The 26,537-nt window shown below is 37.5% G+C and overlaps 3 protein-coding genes across 4 annotated transcripts in view; all 3 read left to right on the forward strand.

Moving 5' to 3' along the window:
* LOC134815910 (sperm-associated antigen 6-like) overlaps window positions 1-7,338 on the forward strand; it is a 99,644-nt gene extending 92,306 nt beyond the window's left edge. For both annotated transcript variants that reach the window (XM_063824516.1, XM_063824514.1), the window contains exons 2-12: window positions 2,610-2,646; window positions 2,796-2,891; window positions 3,148-3,383; window positions 3,821-4,061; window positions 4,340-4,525; window positions 4,867-4,934; window positions 5,237-5,443; window positions 5,600-5,737; window positions 6,195-6,311; window positions 6,419-6,564; window positions 6,790-7,338. In XM_063824516.1, the coding sequence (XP_063680586.1) occupies window positions 2,622-2,646; window positions 2,796-2,891; window positions 3,148-3,383; window positions 3,821-4,061; window positions 4,340-4,525; window positions 4,867-4,934; window positions 5,237-5,443; window positions 5,600-5,737; window positions 6,195-6,311; window positions 6,419-6,564; window positions 6,790-6,862 (1,533 nt within the window). In that variant the 5' untranslated portion in view covers window positions 2,610-2,621 and the 3' untranslated portion in view covers window positions 6,863-7,338. The remainder of the gene's footprint in view (window positions 1-2,609; window positions 2,647-2,795; window positions 2,892-3,147; window positions 3,384-3,820; window positions 4,062-4,339; window positions 4,526-4,866; window positions 4,935-5,236; window positions 5,444-5,599; window positions 5,738-6,194; window positions 6,312-6,418; window positions 6,565-6,789) is intronic.
* On the forward strand, window positions 34-2,426 carry LOC134814728 (dynein regulatory complex protein 1-like). The gene is given in 2 exon segments (XM_063822917.1): window positions 34-918; window positions 920-2,426. Coding segments are annotated over 2 exon segments (2,088 nt in total). The 3' UTR covers window positions 2,123-2,426.
* Window positions 7,339-15,566: 8,228 nt separating the features above from the next.
* On the forward strand, window positions 15,567-26,029 carry LOC134814602 (zinc finger protein 235-like). The gene is made up of 12 exons (XM_063822727.1): window positions 15,567-15,904; window positions 16,274-16,456; window positions 16,654-16,788; window positions 17,253-17,349; window positions 17,510-17,680; window positions 17,804-17,949; window positions 18,089-18,185; window positions 18,444-18,695; window positions 19,182-19,291; window positions 23,681-23,896; window positions 24,046-24,192; window positions 25,281-26,029. The coding sequence occupies exons 2-12, from the start codon at window positions 16,283-16,285 to the stop codon at window positions 25,305-25,307; spliced, it is 1,572 nt and encodes a 523-aa protein (XP_063678797.1). The 5' UTR covers window positions 15,567-15,904; window positions 16,274-16,282; the 3' UTR covers window positions 25,308-26,029.
* The last annotated feature ends 508 nt before the right edge of the window (window positions 26,030-26,537 follow it).

The following is a 26,537-nucleotide window of genomic DNA, read 5'->3' on the forward strand; positions in this document are numbered from 1 at the left end:
TTTGTTCCTAACAACTGACTATATTTTAGGGCTATGAGTTCACCCCCAGAGGAAAGCACAGGGCCCTCAGTTGACTCGAAGAAGAAGGATGAACGTGTTTTAGCTCGCAGAGAACGTATCATCAAACGGAACAAAAATGCCAAACATGAGGGTTCTTCTGTAAATCAGGTTAAAGACGAATCATGTGAAGACAAGAAAACTGGTAAGAGCAGGAAACAGATAACGGTTAGTAACCAGCGGATAGAAAAGTTACGTTACGATGGATCCGAACTTGTGACAAATGTGGGAGTTGCTGCGATGGCCCGGGAAGATGCACGAAAGGTTGATGAGGAGAAATCAAACAAGGAACGGAGGGAAAAGTTGGAAGCAGAGGTGAAAGCAAGCATGGAACGATTTGAGGAGATTACTAAGCGCTGGGATAGTGCTCATGCAGTGAAGGTTCCTCAGGCACTAGATGACATGATGACTAATCAGAGAGAACTGATTAACAGCATGATTGCGGAGAAAGAGAAGATAATACAAACTTTTCAGTTAGAGCTCAAAGCAAAGGATGATCAGTATGTCAAGGATCTGAAAAAACAGGCAGAAGATATTGATCTGATTATTGAGCGTATGAACGCACAAATTAAGAATCTACAGAAAGCTTACAGAGAAGAGTTGACTAAAATAGATCAAGCTTTCGAAAGTGAGAGAATAGAACTTCTCGACAAACAACGACAAGAGTGGGAAAATCATATGCAGCAGAGATCAAACAAGGAGATCGATTATTTAAAGGAAGCTGAGCAGCGTGTTGAAGATTTCTCATCACAACTTCAACATCTCCGAGTGCAAGACGCTGAAGAGTACAACATGGTCAAGATAAAGTTGGAGACTGATGTTCAAGTTCTCGAGCAGCAATTGCAAGCCATGCGAGCTACCTTACCAGCTCAACTCTGAAAAACTTGACTACAATTTCCAGGTGCTGAAGAAGCGAGACGAAGAAAACACGATCACAAAGTCACAACAAAAACGAAAGATCACCCGATTACAGGACACCCTCAACAATCTGAAAGGTAAGTTTGCAAAGCAGGAATCCAGTTTCAGAGAAGAGAATCAGCAACTTGCCGATGTGTATAAACGCATCACTGACCAATTTAAAGAACTCCAGAAGAAATCAAAACATTTCCAAGCAACAGACACCAAAAAGTTCATAGATGTGTGGGTTATGAATGAAGAGGAAGCTACCGATCTAGCACGCAAGGTTCTTGATGAGGATCGAATTATATTCACTCAGCAGATCGGATTAGATTGGGGAATGCCAGAAACCTCCAAAGTTTTGGAAGGAGAAGGGAGACCTTTGCTTGCTGGGGAACCTGCTAAAGTGACCTCTACTTCATCTTTGAAATCAGCTAAAGCGGCAGCTGACGATATTATCAGAGCTGCCTCTGAGGCAGGAAGCGGAAACCTAGAACAGTCTAGATCAACATTCGGTACTGATAAGGGACATGTCTACAATCCTGTCCTCATTAAGTCTGTTTTGGAATTACTCTGTGCCGAAGCTGATTTTTTGGTCGAGAAGAAGCTTGTCCATTTACTGACTCCACTCGAACACGACGAACGGCTTTTGATGAAATTAGACTCTATCTTCAAAGCTATCGGTGTAGATACTGAAGAAGACATCAATCGGCTGACTGAATATTTCATTGTAAAAGGGGATGAAGCTCATGAAAGTACCTCACTAATTCACCCAAATCAAGTTCTGAAAGCGATTAGATTATTTGTAAGCGAAGGGGCGTCTCCCAACAGAGTATTGACCCAGAAACAAACGGTCGAATTTGACGAAACTGCAGCAGAAAGAGACAGTGGTAATGATGCCAACTATTGGCAGCGTCTTGCACAAATTCTGCCCAAGACCCACGAAAGAAAGTGGGATGCTCTTCTAACGGGAATTCAGAAGTATCACAACGTGTTGACTCATCGTTCCAAGCTCATCGAGGAGACAGATAAGTTACAGAACCAGAACTCTGAATTGAGAATGTTGTTACAGCAATATATTGGGTCACGTGTTAATCAGGACCTTCAGATTCCTCCCACTCATACAATCCCAACTGAGATGCTCAGAGATTATGCGATCGATTCATAACTTACTGATCTTTCGAAACTTTGGGTTTTAGAAACTTAAGTTAAATGAGTTGTTTGAGAACTTTATGATATAAATAGCAAGAGAAGACATGCTTTAATAATGAAAATGATTGAGAGTTGGAAAATCGCCAACAAGTTTTGAAGATCTCTAACACATTGCGGACATTTTATCTCATTTCATCTAATGAACTTTTTAGATCATCTGCTGCTGTGTAATATTTGTGTAGAAATTGCATAGCGAAAATGCTTGTATATTTGATGTTTTATACAAATTCTAAAATAATTTTATTCTTATTTGATAATTAGCAACGTGTGTGATTTTAAATCTGTATATTTCTGACATCCATCCATTATAAAACTCTTTTTGCTCTCAATTTGATTTAAATAAGTCAAATAGTATTCCTTTTTTAACATTATTTCAATTAAACATATGATTTAACCAAGCATTGTTCATGTTGTTATAATCATCCTAAACGTAAACATTTTATAGGAAAGTCAAGATGACTACAAGGCAGATATTGAATGGTGAGTTTCATATTTCCTTATGTTACTTTTATTTACAAGAAAGCCATTTGTAGGATCTGCGATTGAAACCTGGGATTTTATTAATAAATATTTAGCTATTGAATGAACAGCATGATATCAAGCTTTTGCTAAAATGAGGCTTTTTTCAGTATTTGAGCAGTACCAAAAGGCAAGGACAGCATTTGTCCAAGCTGTAGCCGATTTGTCAACACGTCCTCAGAACATCGAAACTCTTCAAAATGCAGGTAGCTTTAATATTGCGATTTATATTGCAATTTGGAATTAGATTTTAGATATGCCTATTTTTTTGAGCTTACGTCAATTATCTGAATCTCATGACGTGGTTCTTAATGAGAATCGTATGAACTTCTGGTACCGTCAATGTATAACTATAGATATTTGTTTTGCCCAAATTTAGGTATCCTTAAGCGATAGTAGCTAAAATATCTTAGATATTTTTTATCCCACGCACGCATTTGATATGAATGCCATTTCACTCAGGCGTCATGTCGTTGTTGCGTCCTCTACTTCTTGACATCGTTCCCTCTGTACAACAAACAGCAGCCCTCGCTTTGGGGCGCTTAGCTAACTACAGTGATGACTTGGCTGAGGCAGTGGTAAAGGGAGACATCCTACCCCAACTCGTTTACTCGCTCGCTGAACAAAACCGGTTCTACAAGAAAGCTGCTGCGTTCGTACTGCGCGCTGTTGCAAAACATTCGCCACCACTGGCTCAGGTTGGGATACTATAATACACTCTAGAGGGAATATTTTAAATTTAGCTGTATTTACAGTCTTGCAGTGTCTTATTTTCAAAACAGGACACAGGTTTCTCTCTGTACACTGTACCACAAGTACCAGTGACAAGTTCTTCGTGTGTGACCATGTCACCGAAGTTACTTTGACATGACTATCCGGTTAATCTAATCTCAGAGGAACATCCTTAGCATTGCAAGGACCTGACATGTCTTCCTTTTCAGACACTGTTACTAATTCATTTGTCTGAAAAACCCTTCATTATGGTATTGCTTGATGAAGAGCTAAAATATGTATAAATACATTTTTGGGCGGAGTACAATTTGATGGGAACTTTTCTGAGGATCATATTAAGGTTCTTGTATTCATAACTCTTCTGTTTCCACCGTCAGTATTATAATTGTAAACGCATATTCAGGCTGTTGTTGACTCTGGGGCACTGGACGCTCTGGCGATCTGTCTTGAAGAATTCGACCCCGGTGTAAAGGAAGGAGCTGCCTGGGCCCTTGGTTACATCGCTCGTCACAACGCTGAGTTGGCCCAATCTGTAGTGGACTCTGGTGCTGTTCCTCTGCTTGTGCTTTGTATCCAGGAACCTGAGCTTTCTTTGAAACGCATCGCAGCTTCAGCTCTCTCTGATATTTCCAAACATTCTCCTGGTAAATATCTAATTGATCTGTCTTGGTCTGAAATCGTAGTTTTATGTAGTGCAAGCATGCAATATGCTTGGTCAGTAGCATACGCATGCATGGCATATTAGTGGTTTGATTAAAAAATGCTCATATTCGCAATATATATAATATTCTTACATTCTCAGAAACGCGACAAATTAGGATAGATCTAGAAACACAGTTTAAGTCTTTGTATCTAATCATCCTAATTAAATTTGGACACTTTCTGTTCAAACTTTTAAAATTTGATCTCCAAATCCCTTCAGAGTTGGCTCAGACTGTTGTTGATGCAGGAGCTATTGCTCATCTCGCTCAGTTGACTCTAAATCCCGATGCTAAACTGAAACGTCAAGTCTTCTCTGCACTTTCACAGATCAGTAAACATTCGGTTGAGTTGGCTGAAATGGTCGTGGAGGCTGAAATCTTCCCTAATATTCTGACCTGCCTCAAAGGTAAACATCCTTCATATTTTTTCCCGCTCAATCTTTTCGAAGGCAATGATTAATGATATCAAGTTAAGAATAAGGATTCAGGTTAACAAATGTTTGAGTGTTCTGTTTTCACCTTTTCTCTGTGTAAGATAATCAGATTTATTATCATCAAGTCATTATACTGTAACTGATTTTTACAAGCCATCTTGCTGAGTGAGAAATGGTGATAAAATCATACTGTTTCTGAACGGTTTCATTTGAAAACAATTTTTTTCTATCCTAAGTATCCTATTTTAAGTTCCCAAGTACCAACATGATTGTATATAATATACTGACGCCATGAATGACCTAATTTTTATCAGATTCCGATGAGTACGTCAAGAAGAACTGTGCCACACTGATTAGAGAAATCGCCAAACATACGCCAGAGGTAAGGACTTTAGTCTACTCACTTTTGGCCAGCGAAATGATCTGAGTGTAATTTCCTATATTACCGTCCATAATTCGTAGCCTGGACACGCGCGGCTCTCGAGTATACTAGGTCTACTGTAGGTTGTCAGCATTTTGTCACTCTGAAAATTGTTGAAAGCACAAATTTTCTAGCGCGCCGAGCGCAATTACGGCCGTTTCCATGACAACGCTGTAAAATCAAAACAGTGCAGTCGGATTATTTACTCTGGTCACATTTTGTGACCGATTTGAAGGACTTCACTAAAATACCTTACTTTCCAGCTCGCACAGTTGATAGTGAATGCTGGAGGTGTTGCAGCAGTTATAGACTATGTGGGTGATAGTTGCGGAAATGTTAGACTGCCAGGTATTATGATGTTGGGTTACGTGGCTGCTCACTCCGAGAACTTGGCTATGGCAGTTATTGTGTCTAAAGGTGTCGTACAGCTGGCAATTGCTCTACAGGAAGAACAAGAAGATCATATACAGGTGAATAGAACGCTCCTTTAGAACTGTTATTCAACAGAAATTGTAGATTGTAATTTAATTCCTATTTGATTCCTATGTTTTGTATGATGGATAATATATGAATAATATGATTCCATATTTTCTCCTATTTTCTGGCAAATAGTGTTTTTGTTGCAGGCAGCAGCGGCCTGGGCACTTGGCCAAGCTGGCAGACACACTCCCGAGCACGCTAAAGCTGTAGCACAAGCAAACGTTCTCCCTACCTTGCTACAATGTTATTTGAGAGCTGGAAGTTCAGAGGATCTTCAGACTAAGGTATTGGAACTTTCTCAACCGTTTCTTTTTTCGTGTATTAAAAGTGGATAATGATGGATCAGGTTACATGTTTGGTTGCGAGTAGGCCTAGGTACGATGTTTTAGTATTGTCAGTTTAAGTTGAGGCATTACTAACCTGAGTTTTTCGGAAACATTGTACCTCTGCCTTAACACGTGAAATCGTGCATTAACACGTGACAGCTGCTTCTGCATTTGATTGGTCACTGATTGATTGAAAACAAAGGCACGAGGCAAGTTGGAGGCCAATTTAATCTGATAAAACTATATCTTAAGGCTCCCGTGTCGCAAAGGAGAAAAATGAACATATGCTCCTTTATTTAATAACGATGTTGAGTTAGTGAGGACCCAACTGCGTGACAAATAGGTTAGAAGTGGTATTTAATAACAATTCAGCCATACAATGCACTATTTCATCATAAATATAATTCTTATTCAGGCGAAGAAAGCTCTAAAGAACATTCTTCAAAAATGTGTTCACCTCCCAGCACTGGAACCACTTCTTCATGATGCCCCTCCAAATATACTGAAACACGTTGTAGCTCAATTCTCCAAAGTAAGTTAATTTCCCCACATGGAAATTCGGATGAAGTGTTCACTGGAGACAACGATCATTGATCAGTTTCAGTATTTACTAAAATGTAACTTCAATGTTTGTAACAGGTGTTACCTCACGACCCCAAAGCAAGACGACTGTTTGTTACATCTGGTGGTTTGAAAAAGGTACAAGAGATCAAGGCTGAGCCTGGATCAGCGCTTATGGAATACATCAACGTTATTAACGGCTGCTATCCAGAGGAAATCGTCAGGTTAGTCCATTTAAATTTACCAAGTAATTTTTTGAGTATTTCATTAGAATTTCATTATTTCAACTGTAGTTCAGAATTTAAAAATGAATGCTGTCAAAATTTGTATATATTCTTTTAAACAGTACACAGTACACATTACACAGTACACAGTACACAGTACACAGTACACAGTACACAGTACACAGTACACAGTACACCCCATTGTAATACAACTATTCCCCACAGGTATTACTCTCCCGGCTACTCTGAGAGACTCCTCGAAAGAATCGATAACCATATGCCAATAATGACGCAATAGTTAGTCTTAGCCAGCAATAAACAGACTTTATTTTTTATTTGTAAATATGTTGAGTTCAACTATCTTATAAACTGTGTTGAGCTATGCCTCATTAAGATAGGATGAAATTTGTTGACTCACAGTCAATGTATGTAACAGATTGTAAAAACACCACTGTTTATACGTTTACATTTCATCCCAAGGCCAAAATCATGAAATCTCAGTGAACTGAACTGATGGAAAATGGGCCTGTGGACCGGGTGCGGTATTGTTTACTTTTGAGCACGTTGCACTTAAAATGCTCAATTTTTGTTTATATCTATTCTGTTGATCGGTCTCTTTACATGGTCTGGGCTATCAGTATAATGTAATTTATTATTTTGATTAGCCTGGTTCTTGATATCAGGGAGTACAAAACTTTACGAGTAAAAGAATATGTTAAAAGATTTTTATTTAAATATTCTTTTATAAATTGCGATTTTATCTAGATTTGTTGAGAGCAATCGGATGTAATTGTATAAATGCCAGAAAACACGAAAACACTAGTTTTAAGTCGAATGAGGTATAATCATTATGGTACAAGATCTAAATTACAAGTTTCGCATAAAGTTTAAACGTTTATCTGTTATCGCAATTCCCTACATCGACAAGTTTAAGAAATATAATTAAGACAAAAATAATTCCTCTGGTTCAATTTTATAATTGCATCAACCGCTACTGAGGTGACATCACAAGATATCCTTTATTGCTCGATACATGGAAAGGCGAAAGCTTTTTCTCAGAATTACTCTTAAAAGATAGGTACAACTTGTTACTTTCAGCCGATGACAATGAAAGTAGTATAAATTCCTTGTACCCCAAACGTTCCAATTCAAAAGGATGCTGCACTGTATTGTGCTACCAAAATTATAACAGGACCTAACAAGGTGCCTTCGTTGCAAGTTTCTAGTCTTTGTCAATTTACCAGACTTAACAAGCATTCCTTAAACCACGATCGAGATGTGGTTAAATTTAGCTTCACTTTTTTATCTTTAGTTCATAGTTGTCCCCACCGTCTCTTGTTATGAAATCTAAAATCTTATTTGATCAATTTCTATCATTTTTAAAAACCAGAGCTCATAAATAAGCATTATCGTAGACTTTGAAAGCAGTGTTTATAACAATCCCGCATGAAAAATGTCTTCAAGTTTCTTGTCTCGAGTACTAACAGTACCGTCTGTTTTTTAAACTCTCTCACTACTTATGACACCCCCACTTCTGATCTTGTTATTCCCAGTACATGTAGAACTGGAGTTAATGCCCACTTGAGCAAGATTTGACTGTTGGTTCATTAGATTCCTGCACACGCAAAACAGAGCCGTTATTAGGGTGATCATTCCAAAAATGGTAAAAATAACGAGTCCTGTATATTTGTTCATGTCTTGGTGAGAGTTCATTCCTCTCATATGTATCCTGTTTGAAAAGCATTAAAAGTTTATAAATATATTACAATCATTTGTTGAAAAGAGGAAACGTGCTGTCAATGAAATATAGTAGAATGAGACTTAATTGTGTATATTAGAACCATGTGATAGTGTAATGTCTGCATTCTCGTTATCAATTAGTAATAAAAGTATACCAACTCATTATCTTATACGTGAATTCTGTATCATTGACTTATTCATATGTTTTGGATTGTCTCAGTCAATAGCAATAAGAAACAAAGCGCAGCTGTTTTAGACATAAATTACGTTGGGCATTGAAGTAGATTTTTGAATAATGAGCATATAATTTAGCAGCACTTTAGCTATATTAAGCAACAAACATTAAGCATAACAAAAAAGTCAAAATTGAAAAATCAACACCACGACTCAAGTTGCTAATTTTACATGGGTACCATAATGCCAGTATGTGACGAAATAGAAAGTTAATCAGCAGGTCGGCTGAAGGAGATAGCAATGAGCGCGAGTAGCACGACTATCACTTTAATAATGGTATTGAACAGACTTTGCACCAAGGGACCGGTTTTAATATTCATTTACCTTTAGTACAACTAAATAACCAGGCACCCTGTGAAACTGTATAAGATTCATCGGTAATTGAACAATGAACATGCCTATCACAATCATGATAGAACGAAACAACTTGTTATCTTACACGTACGCTGAAACTGACAAGGTTGAACTGACCAGCACAATCTTCTGACTGAAAGGCTCGTTTTTTATATGAAATGATCACAAGCAGTCCCGTCCGTTTCATTGATAACGATTAAGAGCACTTTGGGGAAGGGGTCGCTTTAAAACCTTCCAGTTCAATAAAATGGCCTTAGAGTCTTTTTGCTTTTAGAAGTCGATCTTAGTCAAATTGCGTGATTCACAGAATGAAAAAATTTGAGCAGTGCTCTGGAAATAAGTTATATTGAAGAGATATTTAAAATATATACTTTTTTAACTGTTAACGCTGATTGGGCGACATCTGTCCGACAGCGACATCTGTCCGACAGCCGAATTAGGGATTTTGGACAGATGTCGCTGTCGGACAGGAGTCGTTTTTGGCGACATCTGTCCGAATTTCGGATCATATTGTAATTTCGGTTCACATTCGTATTTCACAAGCTCACTGGTAATCTCGTGACATTGCTCCCATTGTTCTATCGCTGATGTGATCCATTGAGATCTGATCCATCGATACGTGATTCATTCATTTATCGACATCAAATGAAAATAAGCTATGGTAGTAAACTATGGCTCAGATCATATCTTAAATTGGAAATGTTACGTATACAACATAGCAAGTAACAGTTCAGATCATTTCTCTAATTGGAAATGTGTCGTATTGAAATCAGATCACAATTTCGGACAGATGTCGTTTTTTTCTGGTACCCTGAGTCGGTTCACGTACTGTAGTGCGACACGTACCCTAGTGCGAAACCTCCAAGATTGACACTGTCACACTAAAGTACGCTACCTGGATCGTAGTGCGACACATACCCTAGTGCGACAGAGAATTTTCAAGGCCGACACTGTCACACTACAGTCGTACTACCTGGACTGTAGTGCGACACGAACTAAAGTGCGACAAAACACTTTACACATTGAATAAAAGTTTGACTTTCCATTTTTAAGTTTTAAATGTAATGACAAGAGTGTAGTCGTGTATGAGTAATGGGGTTAAATATAAAATCAAAGATTCAATTCAAATCATTGTAATTCCGACACACTTCAAATAATCCATTCTGTCATAATCATCGTAGCTACCAATCACAGCGTTCAAGCGACGGTCGTTATCGGTCCACTTCTTCAGTCGGCGAGGAGGTGGTTGTCTGAGCATTATCTGGTTGATCTTCCATTGGGTTACTGTTAGATCCTGCTCCTTCTTCAGGACGTCAGGCAATTGCCAACAGCGTCAGCAATTGCCAATTAGGTGTTTCGTAGGGAGGTCAGTATCGGAAGCTTTCCGTTTCATGCTCTGCTTTGCTGTGTAGACAGAGTTTGCTGCAGGAGTGGTAGGGTGGGAATGGGTCTTCAAACTGGTCACAGTAGTGTCGTTCGTCAGACTGAGGCGTCCGAAGCAGGTCTGATCAGTGCATCGCCAGTAGGGCTTGTCGTCGCGCTTATTATCCAGGCAGTAGCGGTATCCGTCCTGGATAACGTTTCTTGAACCAGTAGTGCGTCCAGGAATGAGGGTGATTGTTGATGTTGTTCGATGCTTCGGTAGAATCATCTGACAACGAAGGAATTATGATCAGTGGATTACTTCGAAACACGTGATGTGAACCGACGAATCATATTCGCAAGATCACTTCGAAATAAGTGACGAATTACTTAATGGTCCATAAGAAGGATAGGATGTGACCTGAACTTGGAAATAAGTCAGGATATTTTGTCGCACTAGAGTACGCTACCTGGATCGTAGTGCGACACGTACTGTAGTGCGACAGAAGGCGTTTTTGTCGGACTTCGCACTAGAGTACGTGTCGCACTAGAGTACGTGTCGCACTAGAGTACGTGTCGCACTACAGTACGATTACCCCTGAGTCGGACAAATTTCGCTGTCGGACAGATGTCGCTGTCGGACAGTAGTCGTGTTACCGTTAACGCTATCCTATGTGTATGACCAAAATCAAAAAGTTATTGTTGCTGATTGGCAACTGTGAGCAAAGTTAAAAGATAAAGATTTGATTAATGATAAGTCCTCAAAATGACCCACTGATAGAAAATGGCCATTAAAGATTGTTCTTAGTTGTAATAACAATCTGGTGACATAACCAATAACAATTATGTTCAGCAACATAATTAATTTTGCGATTGAGTGTCTAAAAGATCAACAATAAACTTATTACCCATTTTTATTAGGGACTGTTCTGTTCAGTCATAACGAGAACGTCATCAATTTTGGCCCGTTTAAGCCCCCGGACCCCTCCCCCTTCTTGGTTGTGAACAGCACCTCTCCCTCCGTAATTACATCAGCATTTTCCAGACCACATCCAATCCTCATTTCGGAGAAAAACTTGCCACATCGATTTTATATTTTGGTATTTCTCATACTCTTGCTCATATTACTTCGAAAAAGTGCAATGTTTCCCACAGTAAACTAAAGTGAGACTATTTGAATATTCGGCCATCATTCCCAGAATCGTGCATATCGTCATGTTCAATCGATCCTCAAGAAATCTGAATTATGCACTTGTCTTTTATTGGTTATATTTATTGGTTTGATAATCTAAGATCTACAAATTCATGGAAACGGTTACATTTACATTTTACAAGCAGCAAACCTCAATTAAGCCAAATTTGCTGCCGTAAACACGCCGGGAAAAGGAAATATAGATTTTAAAAAGTAGAATAAACATATAAATTCAGGTGGCAGCGCAATTGAAGTTTACATTTTTTCAATGTTGCGCACGAACAAAATTGTATTTTTAAAGCACGAACAGACTGTTTTGTGCTTTTGGTATACGGTAATACAGCAAATTTAATAAAATATGAGTGTGAAATCATAATTGTAAAACCTCTTCCCACTTACAATAGTCACGTAATTATAATGTAAGCGATCTCTCAAAGAGTTAGGGGGCAATTCATTTGAAACAATAAACGTCAATTTAAATTCAAATAGTTTATGTAGCACATCTTATCAAAATTATAGAGAAATATTGATACAAAGTTAGACTGCCTTAAAACAACGTTTAAAGTTAAAATGCATTACTTTAGCTTTGAAGTGTCAATTATTAACAGAATCGTCGATTAAACATGATTTGAGGCACAAATGAGAGCTATGAGTTCAAATATTGTCAAATTACTGTCAGTTTTAAGTAAGTTGTTTCCTTTGCGTCGATGAAGCCGAATAAAACTCATCCAATCTGAAAGAATTTGCCTTTATATAATCATATGATACATGGAAGGATTGTTGGTCATATCCTTTGTGCAAATTAAGACTGAACGAAGGATCTACAAGAATTGCTTGATTTTGCCAGCAGCCACATAACTACAAAACGTTCGAGCAAATCGTTGAGTCTCCAGCTATGAAAGTTATCTGTCCATGGGGCTGCTAAAAAGCTTGTATGTTGAATCATACATTGTACAATTCATGTAATTTGCAATCTTGTCCAAGAAGAGTACGCTGTGTTAAGATTGAGACATAATTTCCGTATAAATCGAAACTTTTTTATCCAGTGGTACTATTCTGACTTCCTCGGTGATTCAGAGTAAATATTTATCGTGTTTGTTTGAAGAGTTGATGTAGGAACCCCAGAAACGTTTCTTCGCCACATCAAACTCTAGTCAGTAAGCAGTAAATAGCTGTTCTAACCCCACCACTCAACGTTTAAAGTGGCCCTCTGAAGTTGGATAACTCAATTTATGAACTTGTTAAACTCTTATGACATTTTTAATCTGATTTGAGGACAGCTTACAGTCAACCCTCCTCAAGGGGATAACAACATCAACCCTCTGGCATTCACAACAGTTACTGGAGTTTGCTGTGTCACGTGGTGCGGACACTCCTTATGGTTGGTTAAATTGAACATAATCCCTCTTTTGAGGGGTAGTTCATTAGGTCCATATGCATAATAGCCAGCGTATGCCCCGCATGCAGCCACGTGTCAGAGCTTCAGCCTTCTTGACTATCATCCTCATCAAAATTCCTCAGTAGATCTTTATAAATTAAATAAATGATTCCTGTCAAAATACCTCTCGATGACTGATCACATAAATTTCATTTATTTTACAAAAATAACATACCGCAGAAAGCTCTGTCGATAAATTTCCCAGGGGTCCATTATTGATAGCAAGCTTGTATTTTGTAATAATATTAAATATCCAATTGTAGCGACCAGACACCAGTGATATAAGAAATCGTTATCATATGTGGGGTGATAATCTTGCTGAGAATGAGTAATACCATTCATCATATCAGTCGAGTAGTAGGGCAAGTAGTAATGACTTCATTTAATTTTTAAATGGAAATAAAACTTACTATCGTTGAACCTTGAACCATTGTCCATACCTGGCAACTTGGCATGAAGGCATGCTCAGCCTCTTAACTCAATAGAACATGTTTTTTTTTTCAAAACAATGTTGACCTCATAGACTACTAGACTCGGCGTGAACCCTGAAAATTCATATCTTGTACCGGTACTTGCACTTCTGGTTCTTGTTTAACTTGAGTGTTAATGATAATCTAAGTTCCGGGTGCAAATCTAGTTAGAAATCCTCGGTAGACTGGTAGAGAACCATTCTTACATGTGCCCTTCTCCGAGCAAGCCCATTGGTTTTCTATGAATAGAGGGGCTTTTCATTGGCCCTCTTTTGGATCTGCTTTCTGTTGAAAATTCTACAATTGGTATCTATAGGATAAGCTAAATCTAGTTATCAATATCAGTAACCTATAAAAACTGCTAGATCCCAATCGGTGGCGTAAACCATCTGATATCACACTTCATCATATCTGCGATTTTACTAGCTGATACTTAGTTAATTAAAGAATCACTTCTAATCATGATTGGGCTCTTCTGAAGCAGTAGACGTGAAATTTCATTGTCATTTTTATGATGGTTTAAGTTTGCGCATGACTTTTCATGTATTCATCAAAGTTCGGGTGAAATCACTTATATAGAATGCTCCGTAGTTTTATCATCCGTCTTTCTTCATTATAATTATCCATGACTAGTCTCTTTAGTCCTCTTTTCTATTGCGATAAAGTGATATTTTTACAATTTAATTTAGTAATGAAATTTAAAATTAGCAATCAGCAACGCAAGGGTTCATCTAAGAAACATTTTCTCAGAGATATCACGTCAGGATACTGAATAATCCTTGCTTCTTCTAGCAGATCTAATTAAGCGCCTACATCTTCAGAAATCAAGGCTAGGTGAATTTGATCACTTCAACTTTACAATTGCATTGTTCAGGCAAAGTCGGTCCCACCCTTTGCTAATGGCATTAAACTGGCAATTTACAGGTCCATTAGGGACTTGTAACTTTCTATTACCGACGTTTAGTATTCTAACTAGCTTGGGAATGAAGCCACTTGGAAGGAGCACTTTGGGCCCATCTTTATCCTATCTTCATTATCATGCAGATTGCCGAGTCAATGTTTATCAGTGCTCGGGGACCTATGTTAGCAGCACTCAAAACATCCGGTATGATACATACTGATGATCGAAGAATTTTAAGAGTTTCAAATGGAAATAAAATTCATTTTTTCGAAAAAGTTATGTCTGTTATAAATTTTAATCCATTCAAAATTGAGCATATTTTAAAGTTGAATATTATCCCGATATAGTTTTATTTTTTGAAGACTTCGTTCATTGTCAGTGTCTAGTCTTTGGTTTATTACAATTTACACTTGATATCACGTTCACTTGATATTGCGTACGATGACATAGTCTGACCTATACTACCTGTTTCACGTTTTATTGCTATTTCGGTTACGGTACAGCTAATCTTCGACCACCATGACTCTTAATTCGCCTATAGATCGATTAGATTTGTGATTTTGTGGCACTTTTTTCAGTTAGAGTCTGCGAATTTGAGGCCCTGGATACCACGACTATCTCTCCTTTAGTCTGACTGAACGGTCCATAATTCTGCGAAGGACAGCTGAGTAACTGTTACCATACTAAATCATGGACTGCTCATAATTTTAAGTTGAAACTCTACATATAAGTTAGGATTTGTGAAGTTACTCCTTCCAATTTAGGGATCAGGGATTTCCACAAATTGCCCTAATTCTTATATTATGTGTCTGACAGAACATACAAAAGACTGTTCTGTAAATAGTACTCAAAATCCGATAAATCTTTGGTTGGAAAATTGTTATTTACCGTCAGAACCTTCATAGTCTGAACTAGGAAGGTTTTATGCTTGCTTAAAGCCTTGAAATTGAATAACACTTATTAATGACAAATTTAGTCTTTCTCTGTAACTAGTGGAAATCTTCCGTGGATCGGCACTCAAAAGCCGATATTAATTAAGTTTTCATGATTGGTGGAATACTAGAGTTCGTCCAGGCTAATGAGTCTCTCCAGTAAGAAAGTCTAGAATGGGAACTGCTAAATATCTCAAAAAACAATTGTCTGTGTTTGTTTTAAATTCAGACTAGTTTACGGATGAACCTTCACCTCTTTCCGTTCACCCTACACATTATTTGTTCAGCCACCAAATGTGACAAAGTGAGGGGCGGAAGTAACAGGGGGGATGTTGTTTTAGCGTCCTTTTGTCTGAAAACAGCCATAAATTTATTGAACAGTCCTTTATTTTTTGATACAATTTGCCTGTTACTCGTTGGTCCTTACACAGTTGTTTATAAATTTGCCCACGGTTAACAATTGAAAAGCAGGATGTTTCAAAAACCCTTTTAGTAAGACGCCATTGTTCCCCAGGACCTCCCTGAACTGAAGGAGTTCTATGTTTTAGGGTTGCGAACTTCTAGCATACTTCTCAGATTTTACAAAGTCTCATCGATCTTTGATATTTTGACGCACCGATCTGATTGGTCACAGGATCCTAAACCGCCTCTTCCACATAGCCTTCATCTTTAACGCGCCTCTTCCAACGCTGCGCGTGATTGGTCGAACCTAGCTAGGCATGATGCTGTTGACGACGCTCATTCGGGCTCTCTAACCATCCTTCCCTTGATCTGAATCAGTGTCCTTTCCTTAACAATTTAATGCGTTGTCCATTTTTAATCAGATATGGTATTAGTAATGAGAAATTTGCTTCCGCCAATAGTTGCAGACCTATTTTTAAGGGATCTCTCAGGGATAATTTAACTGGACATTTCTAATCTGTAACTTGGTTCTTACTTAAGTACTAACATATAATATATTGTAGATGCATACCTAATAATTTGAGTCGGGTCATTTACTTCCAAGTTTAATTTTATATAAATCCAGTTAGGAACGATTTAAAATCCTGATTTGAATTCTTGTCGTCCTTACACTTTATATTCCAGTTAATCAGGATGGGAATTTTAAATGAGCCCAAGGATATGCCAGCAATCTTCGAGTCGAGACCTTCACAAGTCCCTGGTTACGGCATGGGAGTATGGACTCGGCAGAACGTGAAGCAAGGACTCGTCCTGGAATTTGAGTACATCGTAACTCAGACCACTAAAAGGGGTCTTCACATTTGGGAGGTAACTGATTCATGTAATTTATGTAACAGTTAATCTGACTTTTATTATTTTCATAATCACCACTTCTTTAATCTCTTTAAAACCTGAGTTTTATAATTTTCATTAAAACATCACTTTAAGTTTAACATCTAGTTTTGAGTTGATTATTCTTCTTAGATAAATGATAGATTTCCAAAAAACAACAATAAATTTTCCAGTTGTTTGAAGGAGGAGTGGTTAAAGGTTATGTGGACACACGAGGTACATGGTTGCGCCTGGTACAATTTGCTCGAAATGAGTCCGAAGCTTCAGTTGAAATAGGACTTGATCAACAAAACAGACTGAGTTTTACTGTAAGTCATGGTGCAATTTTACTTTATGGACATTTTGTTTACGTTTTATACTGATTTATTTGGGGCTGGAGGAGAGGGGAGACATGATTCAACCTCCCAAAGTGATTTTTCCACATTTACTCTCAGGCTTGCTATTGTTTTATGTTTGTTTGTACATGAAGTGACATTAACAGTGACATTAAATATACCACAACCATTATCTGTAAGCAACTATTTAGCTTGATTATTCAGACCAATGAAAACAATATTATGCAGGATTTTCTAATTGGTTCGCTTGACAAATTTCAATGAGCTAGTCAGGCTTTGTACACCGTCTGATTACTTTCCAGCACAGTACTGAATAAGAATAAGAACTTCTGAGGCCCCATATGTAGTTATCACGTACAGACAAGATTCAAGAACTTGGTCAGATCATTAGCTTTTATTTTTATTTTTTTATTTAGCCCTAATAATTCTGAAAACAGGTTTTGAAGGATTTGGACTCCAAACAAGAACTGCTGATGAAACTGAGTGAGTCTTACAGGACAGCCATGGGAGTTCCCGATGACATAGCTGCAATAGGTCAGTCATGTAATTGAAGACGAAACAATTTCGTTTCCCATATAAATTAGTATTCCGATTATCAATATCTACAAGAACTGCTTTCTTACTTCTTATTTCGCTTATCAAGTTGTAAATAACATTTCTCGGAAATTGTTTTAAACATATAATGTGATTTCAGGGAGTGTTTATGACTGTGGCTGCTGTCCTAAACTGTTTAACCATCCACTCTCTCTGAGTATTCACAAGCTGTATTACTGTGGAACGGAAAGTTTCCTGTGGTGTGATGACTGTGGCCAAATTTTCGCACTTGTTGAAACTCTTAGAAATCACATACTCGAACACATTGCAGGTTTGATTCAATTATCATCTGCAGCCACGTACAAAGTTGAATCAAATAATTAAACTTTCTAAAATTACAATCCTTGAAATAGATGAGGATAATCGATCAACACTTTTCAATTTTTACTTTCAGAGAGGAAGACAACTACAAGACCATTTGATGCTGAAAATTTATTGAAGGTTGAGGCACCAAGTCCTATCAAACTGTCTCCAGTATCGTTTCCTTCTCACTTCTTGCCTGGATTTCTACCTTTTCAGACCTTTAAAGAAAATCTACAGGTGCGATATAGGGAGGATTTAGCACTAATTTACGCCAGATAACATGTTCTATTCGTGCAGTGTTACTGTTATAATTGCTTTGATTTAAAATCCACAACTAATTTTTAACTTAGACCTTTATTGTTTACTATTCCCTCAGGCTTTTGGAGAGCAAGTATGGCCATTCCGGTGTGACCACTGCAACAAGCCCTTCTCCCACCATAGCTCTCTCAGAGTTCACCAGAGAATGCACACAGGTAACTAGCATGCTTGTTGAGGGAGCACGCCCTCTATTATTTCTAATAACCTTTCAATGGAACTAAGCAGTTAGTTAGATAAACATGTCAAATCATTTAGGATCGTGGGAGTTCTGACCGGATCATCATGTCTTTAACAAGAATCTCGTCAGTCCCAATCTGCTCATAGTTAAGGTGCTTGTTAAATGATCGCTTTATCATCAGCAGTGGATCTCAGACTAAAAGCAGACAAACCTAACAACAAACTTCTAATCCCAGGAGAAAAGCCATTCAAATGTGACGCGTGCTCCAAAACATTTGCAAGGAGGGACTCTCTACAAGCCCACGTAAGAACACACACAAAGCCCTTCACATGTGGAAAATGTGGCAGATCATTCGCCAGACCTGACTCGCTGGTCGCCCACGCCCGGAATCACGCCGGACACAGCGACAGACCCTTCAAATGTGTGGAGTGTGGGAAAGGGTTCGGTGTGGCCCAGGCTCTACAGACTCACATGAGAATACATACAGGTGAGCGGATGTGTCTGTGATTCTGGTGGAGGTTGCCAACACACAGACAGACAAATTCTCCTAATGTAAACATAGACATGCGTCTGTATAAGAGTTCATCCTGTTTGACTGTTTGACTGTTTGTTCTGTTTTCTAGGAAGTATTGCAAGGTCTCTGTCTGGTCTGTGTTGCCACGAAAACCGCCAGTTCGTCAGCTGTTTAATTCATGAATAATCCGTTTATCAACTGTGATATGGTACCTGAACTTCCCGTGTTTCCACAAACTGATGCAGTTCAACTAGTTGAGACTTATGCAATCTGATAAGCGATAACAAATTTTAAATTTATTCATGGCTTCGGTTTCGAGCGGTTTCCTAATCTAGTTTCCTGTTTAGGCACACAAAAAATTGTTGACGTAATTTTCCACTGAAACATACTGTTTTGCAAATCATGTACAAATATTATATAAATATAATTAAACCGAATATTCTGACATATTCTTTTCAGGGGAGAAGCCCTTCAAGTGCAAGCATTGCCCGAAAGCCTTCGCTCACATGTCTTCTCTTAAAGTTCACATCAACAGTACTCACACAGGAGTGAAACCTTTCAAATGCCAGGTGAGTTTTGAATATTTATAGGAACAATGACCACACTGCATGAAACACTGTATTTTACCGCAACTCATTTGCCAACGCCTAGTAATAAAATACAGACATTATATAAAAGTATAAAGCGACCGAAATAAACCTAATCTAGCCTTGGTGACTGATAATTTAATAGGTATTAGGCATGTGATAATTTTATGTGAACCAAAGTCGAGTAGAAGCTTATTAAAATACTACTGTCGATAGCTTTGAAATATATTTTTTCTGTTTGAGATTTGAATAACATTATTGTAATGTTCCAAATTATATTTTAACTATTCAAAGGTTCAAAAAAGTAGAGATTTTAGGCTGTAAGTTTGTCCTTAAATTTGAGGACATTTTCTTTTCGTGTGGTAGATTAATTTAGTGAATACACTAAAACCAATTTATCAGAGCAATTCCTTTTAACATTTAATCAATAAATGATCAAAATTTCAGGATGTTTTAAATTTTCAAAATACAACTCAATTCTAATTCTAACTTTTTAGCATTAGCGCAATTCAGAATCATTCGAAGCATGCCTAAAGAAGGCTTTGCCAAAGATGTAGGCTAAGACTTCTATATTCTTCAGCACCAAAATCGTTAAACAACTTGAGCTGGATGAGATAGGAGCCATTTTCACGATCATGAGCTGCGATATGTCCAGTTCGCCAGGGAGGGAAGGAATCACCGCACAGATGAGCTGCTTTTTGTCCTCCTTCGGAGATCTCTACAATAGAGGGTCCACAAACTGACCCCAAGCCCACTGACACGGGTTTAGCGTAGAGATAGAAGCCTTTTGAAGCTGTCACTTTCCATGATCTGAGCAATATCGGGAGTTCATCCGCTGTGGTAGTCCCTTCTGGTTTTGTCATATTGAAAGTAACAAATGTTTCAGGAGATTCTGGGGAAAGAAATATTTCCTCTGTCTCAGAAATGTCGCAATTTTCGTCAGCATCACCGTCACATTGGCCCTTCAGGCCATCACAAGCCCACACAACAGGCATACACATGTTTTGGGATCTGCAGTGGAACTGATTTCCGGTACACTTCATCTCCCTACTCGGACATTCTCGCTCATCATCTCCGTTAGGGCAATCCATACAGCCGTTACACACGAGAGAGTGTCTAATACACTGTCCTGTGTCACTGCACTTGAGTGTATTCTCCGGACAGGGGTAATCAATACAATCCCTCTCATCATCACCCAACAAAGGGCAATCTACCTCTCCATCACAGACGTACAGACTGTGAATACAGTTGACAGTCTGGCCGCAGTTGTAGTAGAGTGGAGCACGGCATTGGAACAGAGAAACTGAGGCGTACCTTTTCTCAAGGTCCAGTCCATCAGAGAAGGCGAGTGGGGATGAGGCAAGAAGCAGAAAACAGTAGGAAAGGATCATATCAGAAGGTCATGACAACTGTACAATAACTGGCGCTCGGAGTCAGTCCTGCAAATAACCAGACGTGTTCTAAGTCGCTGATCATAAGCTCTTGGGATGATGGCGATCAAGCTCCAACTTTGAGTTCAACTACCCTAAAATAGTAAAATAGTAAAATGATATTAAGAACTTTCTTGGATCGGTAACTCGGGCTAGTCACACTATTGTAGTGGAACATGTTCCTAAAGCTATATGGTGATCAATTTATTAGATCCTGTCAAACAGTCAAATCTTGAAGTTGTCATTTTACATCAAACTCGCCGGAAGCCAATTTTGTTAATAGCTAAGTTCATAACAGATAATTAGAAATTATACAGAACTCATGGAAGAAACATAACTGTATACTTCATTAAGCAATTGAATCGCACCACGTGACAGCCGTTTTTTCACTGGTCTATTCTGCCATGATCATGTGGTAGCATGTGACATGTTTAAGGTAGTTTATACCACCTGCTTATCAATTGAAGGCTAGAGATATCTAATCTCATCTGTGCTCTGTTGCCAGGGGGCAGGGATGGAAAAGTGGAGGAGCTTGAGCTGTATTCAAGCTTTAAAGCTTCATTGGCATTTAAAGATCAATCGTTTCCCTTATTTGGGCTTTTGCATAATAACCGGTTAACTGCTGGACAGCCAAAAAGTGAAATGAAAATATCAAAGGTACGGAATGATTAATATAATCTTGAAAATGAGAATGATGGGATTTGGACTAGAATACTGAGATATTTCAAAAACTGTAAGTTTGACCCATTTTTATAATTTCTAAAATTTGTTGCAATTCTGACACGAATGACGTGAGTTATTAAAGTGTTGCGTGTGGGCAGTTTGATCTTTGAACTACATACGGTACAAAGCAAAAAAATCAAATCGTGGAGGTTTTTCACAATATTCATACAAATTCGTACAATATTCAGCATCTCGGGTAATAAATAGCACGATGATTCTAAATGATTAAAACTGTAGGTAATTAGTTACGTACTTACAGACAATAAACTAAAAGTACAATTGTACTTAACCACTTTCCATGATGTAGCCTCAGTTTTACTGATATGAAGTGATGAGGTTGTGAATATTGTCAACATTTAATTACTTTCAGTAGAAAATATCGATCAGTCAGACAACCTCGCACTACAAGTCTGATTGAGACTATAAAAACCATAAGGAAAATTTTGATGAAGTCACCAAAATGATTTTTTTCGATCAACCAATCAACCTTCCGATGAAATTCGACTAATTCTGTTGAACTTCTGCCATCAAATCGCTATATATCATGCTCTCTTCACCAATTTACACATGCTGAAATTATACAGACAGAATCGTCGATTGAATAATGGTCCACAGTAAGTTAAAATTTGGCAATCAAAATTGAGCTTTATTACAAATATAACTTTGGTATTACGGCAAATTAAAAGTTTCGCCTGATGATCATCATCAGTTAAATGTTATGAAATACAACTACACAAATAGTTTTGGGCAAATACTTAATACAGGTGATAAACTCTTCTCAATGATGCTCAGGATTGTGTACAAAACAAACTTCTTTTATGCTTTCCAGACATCAATTAGACGGCACATTCCACACGCTTATTGTCTGTAATTGTTCTAATAGGACCCTCACACGGCCTCAGTAAGAGTATAGTGAGGAGCATCCTGGGTTAGAATCAAATATTACTTTCGTTTCAGATAAATTTATACGCAGAATTTGTATCTGTATTTACAGATATTATTTAAATTTCTATATTCCATCTAGTTACAACTAGGAGTCAGTTTCTCTTGTCAGCTTTAATTTTCAACTCCAACGATTAAAAATTTACAATTGCTACTGCTTCTACATCTCATTTCGAAATTTATAAAAAGTCACTAAAATATTGAGGTACAGATTTAAAAACGAAAGAATTGAACAAACGATTTCGGAAACTTTACAGCACATCATCCAAAAATTATAAACATGCTGATGACTGATATAACTGTAGACTAATATAATTGAAGACTAATATAATATCTCCTCCTATGAATAAACACCTAAACTTAATACATTTTAATACTACTACATATATACCCTATCAGACAAACATATAAAGGTCATGTGGAAATATGTGTACACTTACTGATTATCACAGCGCGCTGGTTACCATTATAGTTGCTCCATGAGGCGGCGGCTCACTTTCCGCTTCTCATCAACATCTTGCTCATTACTGTAACATATGCTGCTCTTCGTTATAATCATTAACTTGCTCATTATAACCGTAACATTATCAATTGTCGAACTACGGCCCATTATAGATAATAACCAATGATTTTGGTACGGTATACTCGCAGCTTCAATATTAAATATCATCTAACAATCTTCGCCAATCCACTCACCAGCCGTTGAAGTTCTAGTTTGAAGATGTACCATCTGTTATCTAATGGTGTCCACTTGGTGGTTTCAACTCTAATAAAATATACCAATGACTCATGAGCTGGCTATCACATCAAATTCGTCAATTTCTCTCAGCCCTTCATTCTGCACCGAGTTATCACAATTTCATCAAAAATGTTCCAAAAAATTATTACGTAATATGTGAACGACCCCTTGCGTGATCCCGGACAGATTATTTCATCATATTTTTCTGAATGCTCTAACAACATTGTCACAACTCATTGTAAAATATTTAAAACGTCAATCTGTCGTGTCAGTGATTCATTGACTATGATTTTTTTTATAGTTTCAAGGAAATTGAGGCACAGTGTGCACACCCTCATTAAAACCCCCGTTTTAATTTGTCGGGGAATAGTGGACAGTGGTACACTTGTTACTCCAACTCCATTTCAGAGCAATGACCACAAAGTCAAAAACTTTATTCCAAATAACTAACCATTACCAGTATTAAATAAATTTTAGATTAATGACAATTTTTACTTTGTTCCATAATCCATACTAACTTCATCTCTTCTCTTTCAGCATTGCAGTATGAGATTTGCGGACGGATCCAACTTACGGCGCCACATTCAGACTCACACTAACGAGAAACCACACGCTTGTAAGCAGTGTGGCAAAGCTTTTGCGCGGGGTAGTATTCTGAAGGAGCACATGAGGACACATGCTAAATACGACACTGCAGCCCAACAACATTCTCAGCGAACCTCTCGGCTTGTGTCCAGCACAAACACGCATGAGGTCGGCTTGTTTTCTAATTCTCGGGTTTAAACAGTGTTAAATGTTGCATAGATATTTGAACTGAACCTTGTTTATTGGATACAATTATTTAGTTCTAAACCCAAAATTCAGGGATAGCATACGATTTATAACCCAGATCATAATTTCAGGCCCCAGATTATCCTATGGAGACGATGATTAAAGTCCTACAGCAATACCAAGGTCTTCACCGCTCCTCCGTCAGTGCTTTCAGTCCTCTTGCTCCTTTTATTCTCAGTCCTGAGGAGACTCAGAAGTCATCCTCAGCCTTCTCAAAGGTGAGATATATCTGATTCTTTTCGTTAAGACGTAGTTTGAACTATTAAGTGGTACTGTAAGTTGTAATTATTAGATCTACATGAGTTACATCTCATATCTAGTATACCTTATCGGACCTTATTTGGACGGACATTACATGAACGGACATAATTATGAACGGACATTAATATGAACGCTCGAAGGCATTCAAAACCATCAAAAATCCGAATTTTTTTAAACGTTTTTTTTACGTTTTTTAAATTTCAGCAAATGACTTTTAAATCCATTTTTTATACAGTAAGTAAGAAAAGCAGTCATTAATATAAGCAATAAAAATGTTTAAAAATGTGTACATGATCAGTCTAGTGTCTAATATCACATATCATCTTCATCAAATGGGTTTTCGTGCATGAAATAGTCCATGCTTAAAGCATCAGTGATTTCTAGCTTTATGGAAACCTTTTTTATCAAACTACCCGGGTCCTGCATTTCAGTGTTAACTTTTACAAGCCATTCAGCGTGAAGTGGTTTTATCTTAGACAACTTAAGGTTAACCTTAACATCACGTGGAGCTCCACTGGAGCTTTCCTAGCACTGTTCATTACCGCCCCGAGTAATATGAACTATAAAAACGTCGGACAATGTCCTTGGCAACACGATTTACCGTAATATCTAGAGGCTGGAACAAGTTTGTCATGTTGGCGGGGACTAGTTCATGAACTATGTTGTTGAGTGCCATAATTTCGTTGACTTTTTCCGCCAAGTGACCCTTGAAAACATCATATACTAGTAGTAGTAGTAGTAGAGTTTTCTGTGCCTCCGGCAGACCAAGGAGAACCTTTCCGTCGTTAACTTACGGCACAATAAAGTTCTCAAAGTTGTCATATTCTGGACAAAAAGTTCGAAATGGAAAAATTTTTGAAAAAATTTCAACGGACTTTAACTTGGACGGACATTAATTGAACGGACTTTATTTGAACGGACATTAAGATGAACGCTAGGGCCTCCAGCGTTCAAGTAATGTCCGTCCAAATAAGGTCCGATAAGGTAGTAGTATCTAGTTGCATGTAAATTTGAATAATTTATAATACTGATGAATCTTTTTCAGCCAATGTGCACTGCTACTGTCCAGTAAGGTTACTCAGACACAGAAGGTTATTCAACCGTGAAATAAATCCATAGACGATGACAAATTGGAATCTAGCGACACAATGATAAATACAGCCATTTTGACGTAGTCTGTACGGTTTAAGTTAAACTGCAGAAACTTTTCAGAGCAAATGAATGATAGTTGTTTTCTTTAGGAGCAAGTTTCTAATTCAACTAGATTAAGTCAGCTAAAATAATTAAATATTTGAATTTGAATGGTAAAGTTTGATAAAATGTAAAAAGCCATTTTGTGTATTGTTTCGATGTGGTTTGTTTTATCATTAGTTAAATAATCATTTGACCCATGTGATACCATTGACATGGACACATTAAGTGAATTATTTATATCCCAAACTATTCTTAAATAATAATATTTCACACAGACAGACAACAGAGGCCGAATTAATTAAACACTTTATTTTCTGCTAACATTATTGAAATATTTCCACGGAAGAATATTTGCCAATTAGAAATAATTTTAAAACTAATCAATAATGTAATGTGATAGCAGCATGGATTTCAGATACTATCATTTTCGTATTGCGACCGCTTAATCTATAAGTAATAAAATAGTATTAGTAAATGGTTACACAGAACTTTCATTCTAGATATTGAGTTTTTCAGATTCCTACTGATTTAGCTCTTGAGATGATTTTCAGATTTAGTTTTATTTAATCTTTATTTGATGAGATTGTTTTACTTCTATAATATATATATTTAAAACTAAAAGCCTCTAATCGGTTGGTGTTAATGCAAGTTGTGAAACGTAGACAATTTAATGCTTAAGGGACAAAGTAAGACTGATGCTGGGGATAAAAGTACCTTATTGGACGTTATTTGACCGGAAATTGATTGAACAGACATAATTTTGAACGGAAATTTAAAATAAACGCTTTTAAGTCTTGGGCATTCAAAACCATTAAAAATTCGAATTTTTTAAACAATTTCAGCAGATTTGTAAATCGATTTTTTATATAGTAAGCAAGAAATGCAGTCGTTAAACATTAAAAATGTTGATATGATTTAGTCTGATGATAAAAATTGAATTTGAAAGTCAATAATTTCGTAGAGGAATACTTTTGAGGAAAAATTTCAACGGACTTTAATTTGGAGTTGGACGAAGCGTAAATGTACAAACTTCGAGTTCGAGCGGACATTAAAATGAACGCTAGGGCCTCTTGCGTCCAATTAATGTCCGTTAAAATAAAGTCCGATA

Source organism: Bolinopsis microptera, chromosome 5, assembly GCF_026151205.1.
Source record: "Bolinopsis microptera isolate Bmic1 chromosome 5, MBARI_Bmic_1.0, whole genome shotgun sequence".
Lineage (NCBI taxonomy): Eukaryota > Metazoa > Ctenophora > Tentaculata > Lobata > Bolinopsidae > Bolinopsis > Bolinopsis microptera.

What these genes read in the sequence shown, in the direction of transcription:
- LOC134814602 (XM_063822727.1), top strand. Translation starts at nt 16,283, where the DNA reads ATGGGAATTTTAAATGAGCCCAAGGATATGCCAGCAATCTTCGAGTCG. An exon ending in AAAACAGACTGAGTTTTACT is followed by an intron (nt 16,789 to 17,252) that starts GTAAGTCATGGT and finishes TTCTGAAAACAG; the next exon opens with GTTTTGAAGGATTTGGACTC. An exon ending in CCTTTAAAGAAAATCTACAG is followed by an intron (nt 17,950 to 18,088) that starts GTGCGATATAGG and finishes CTATTCCCTCAG; the next exon opens with GCTTTTGGAGAGCAAGTATG.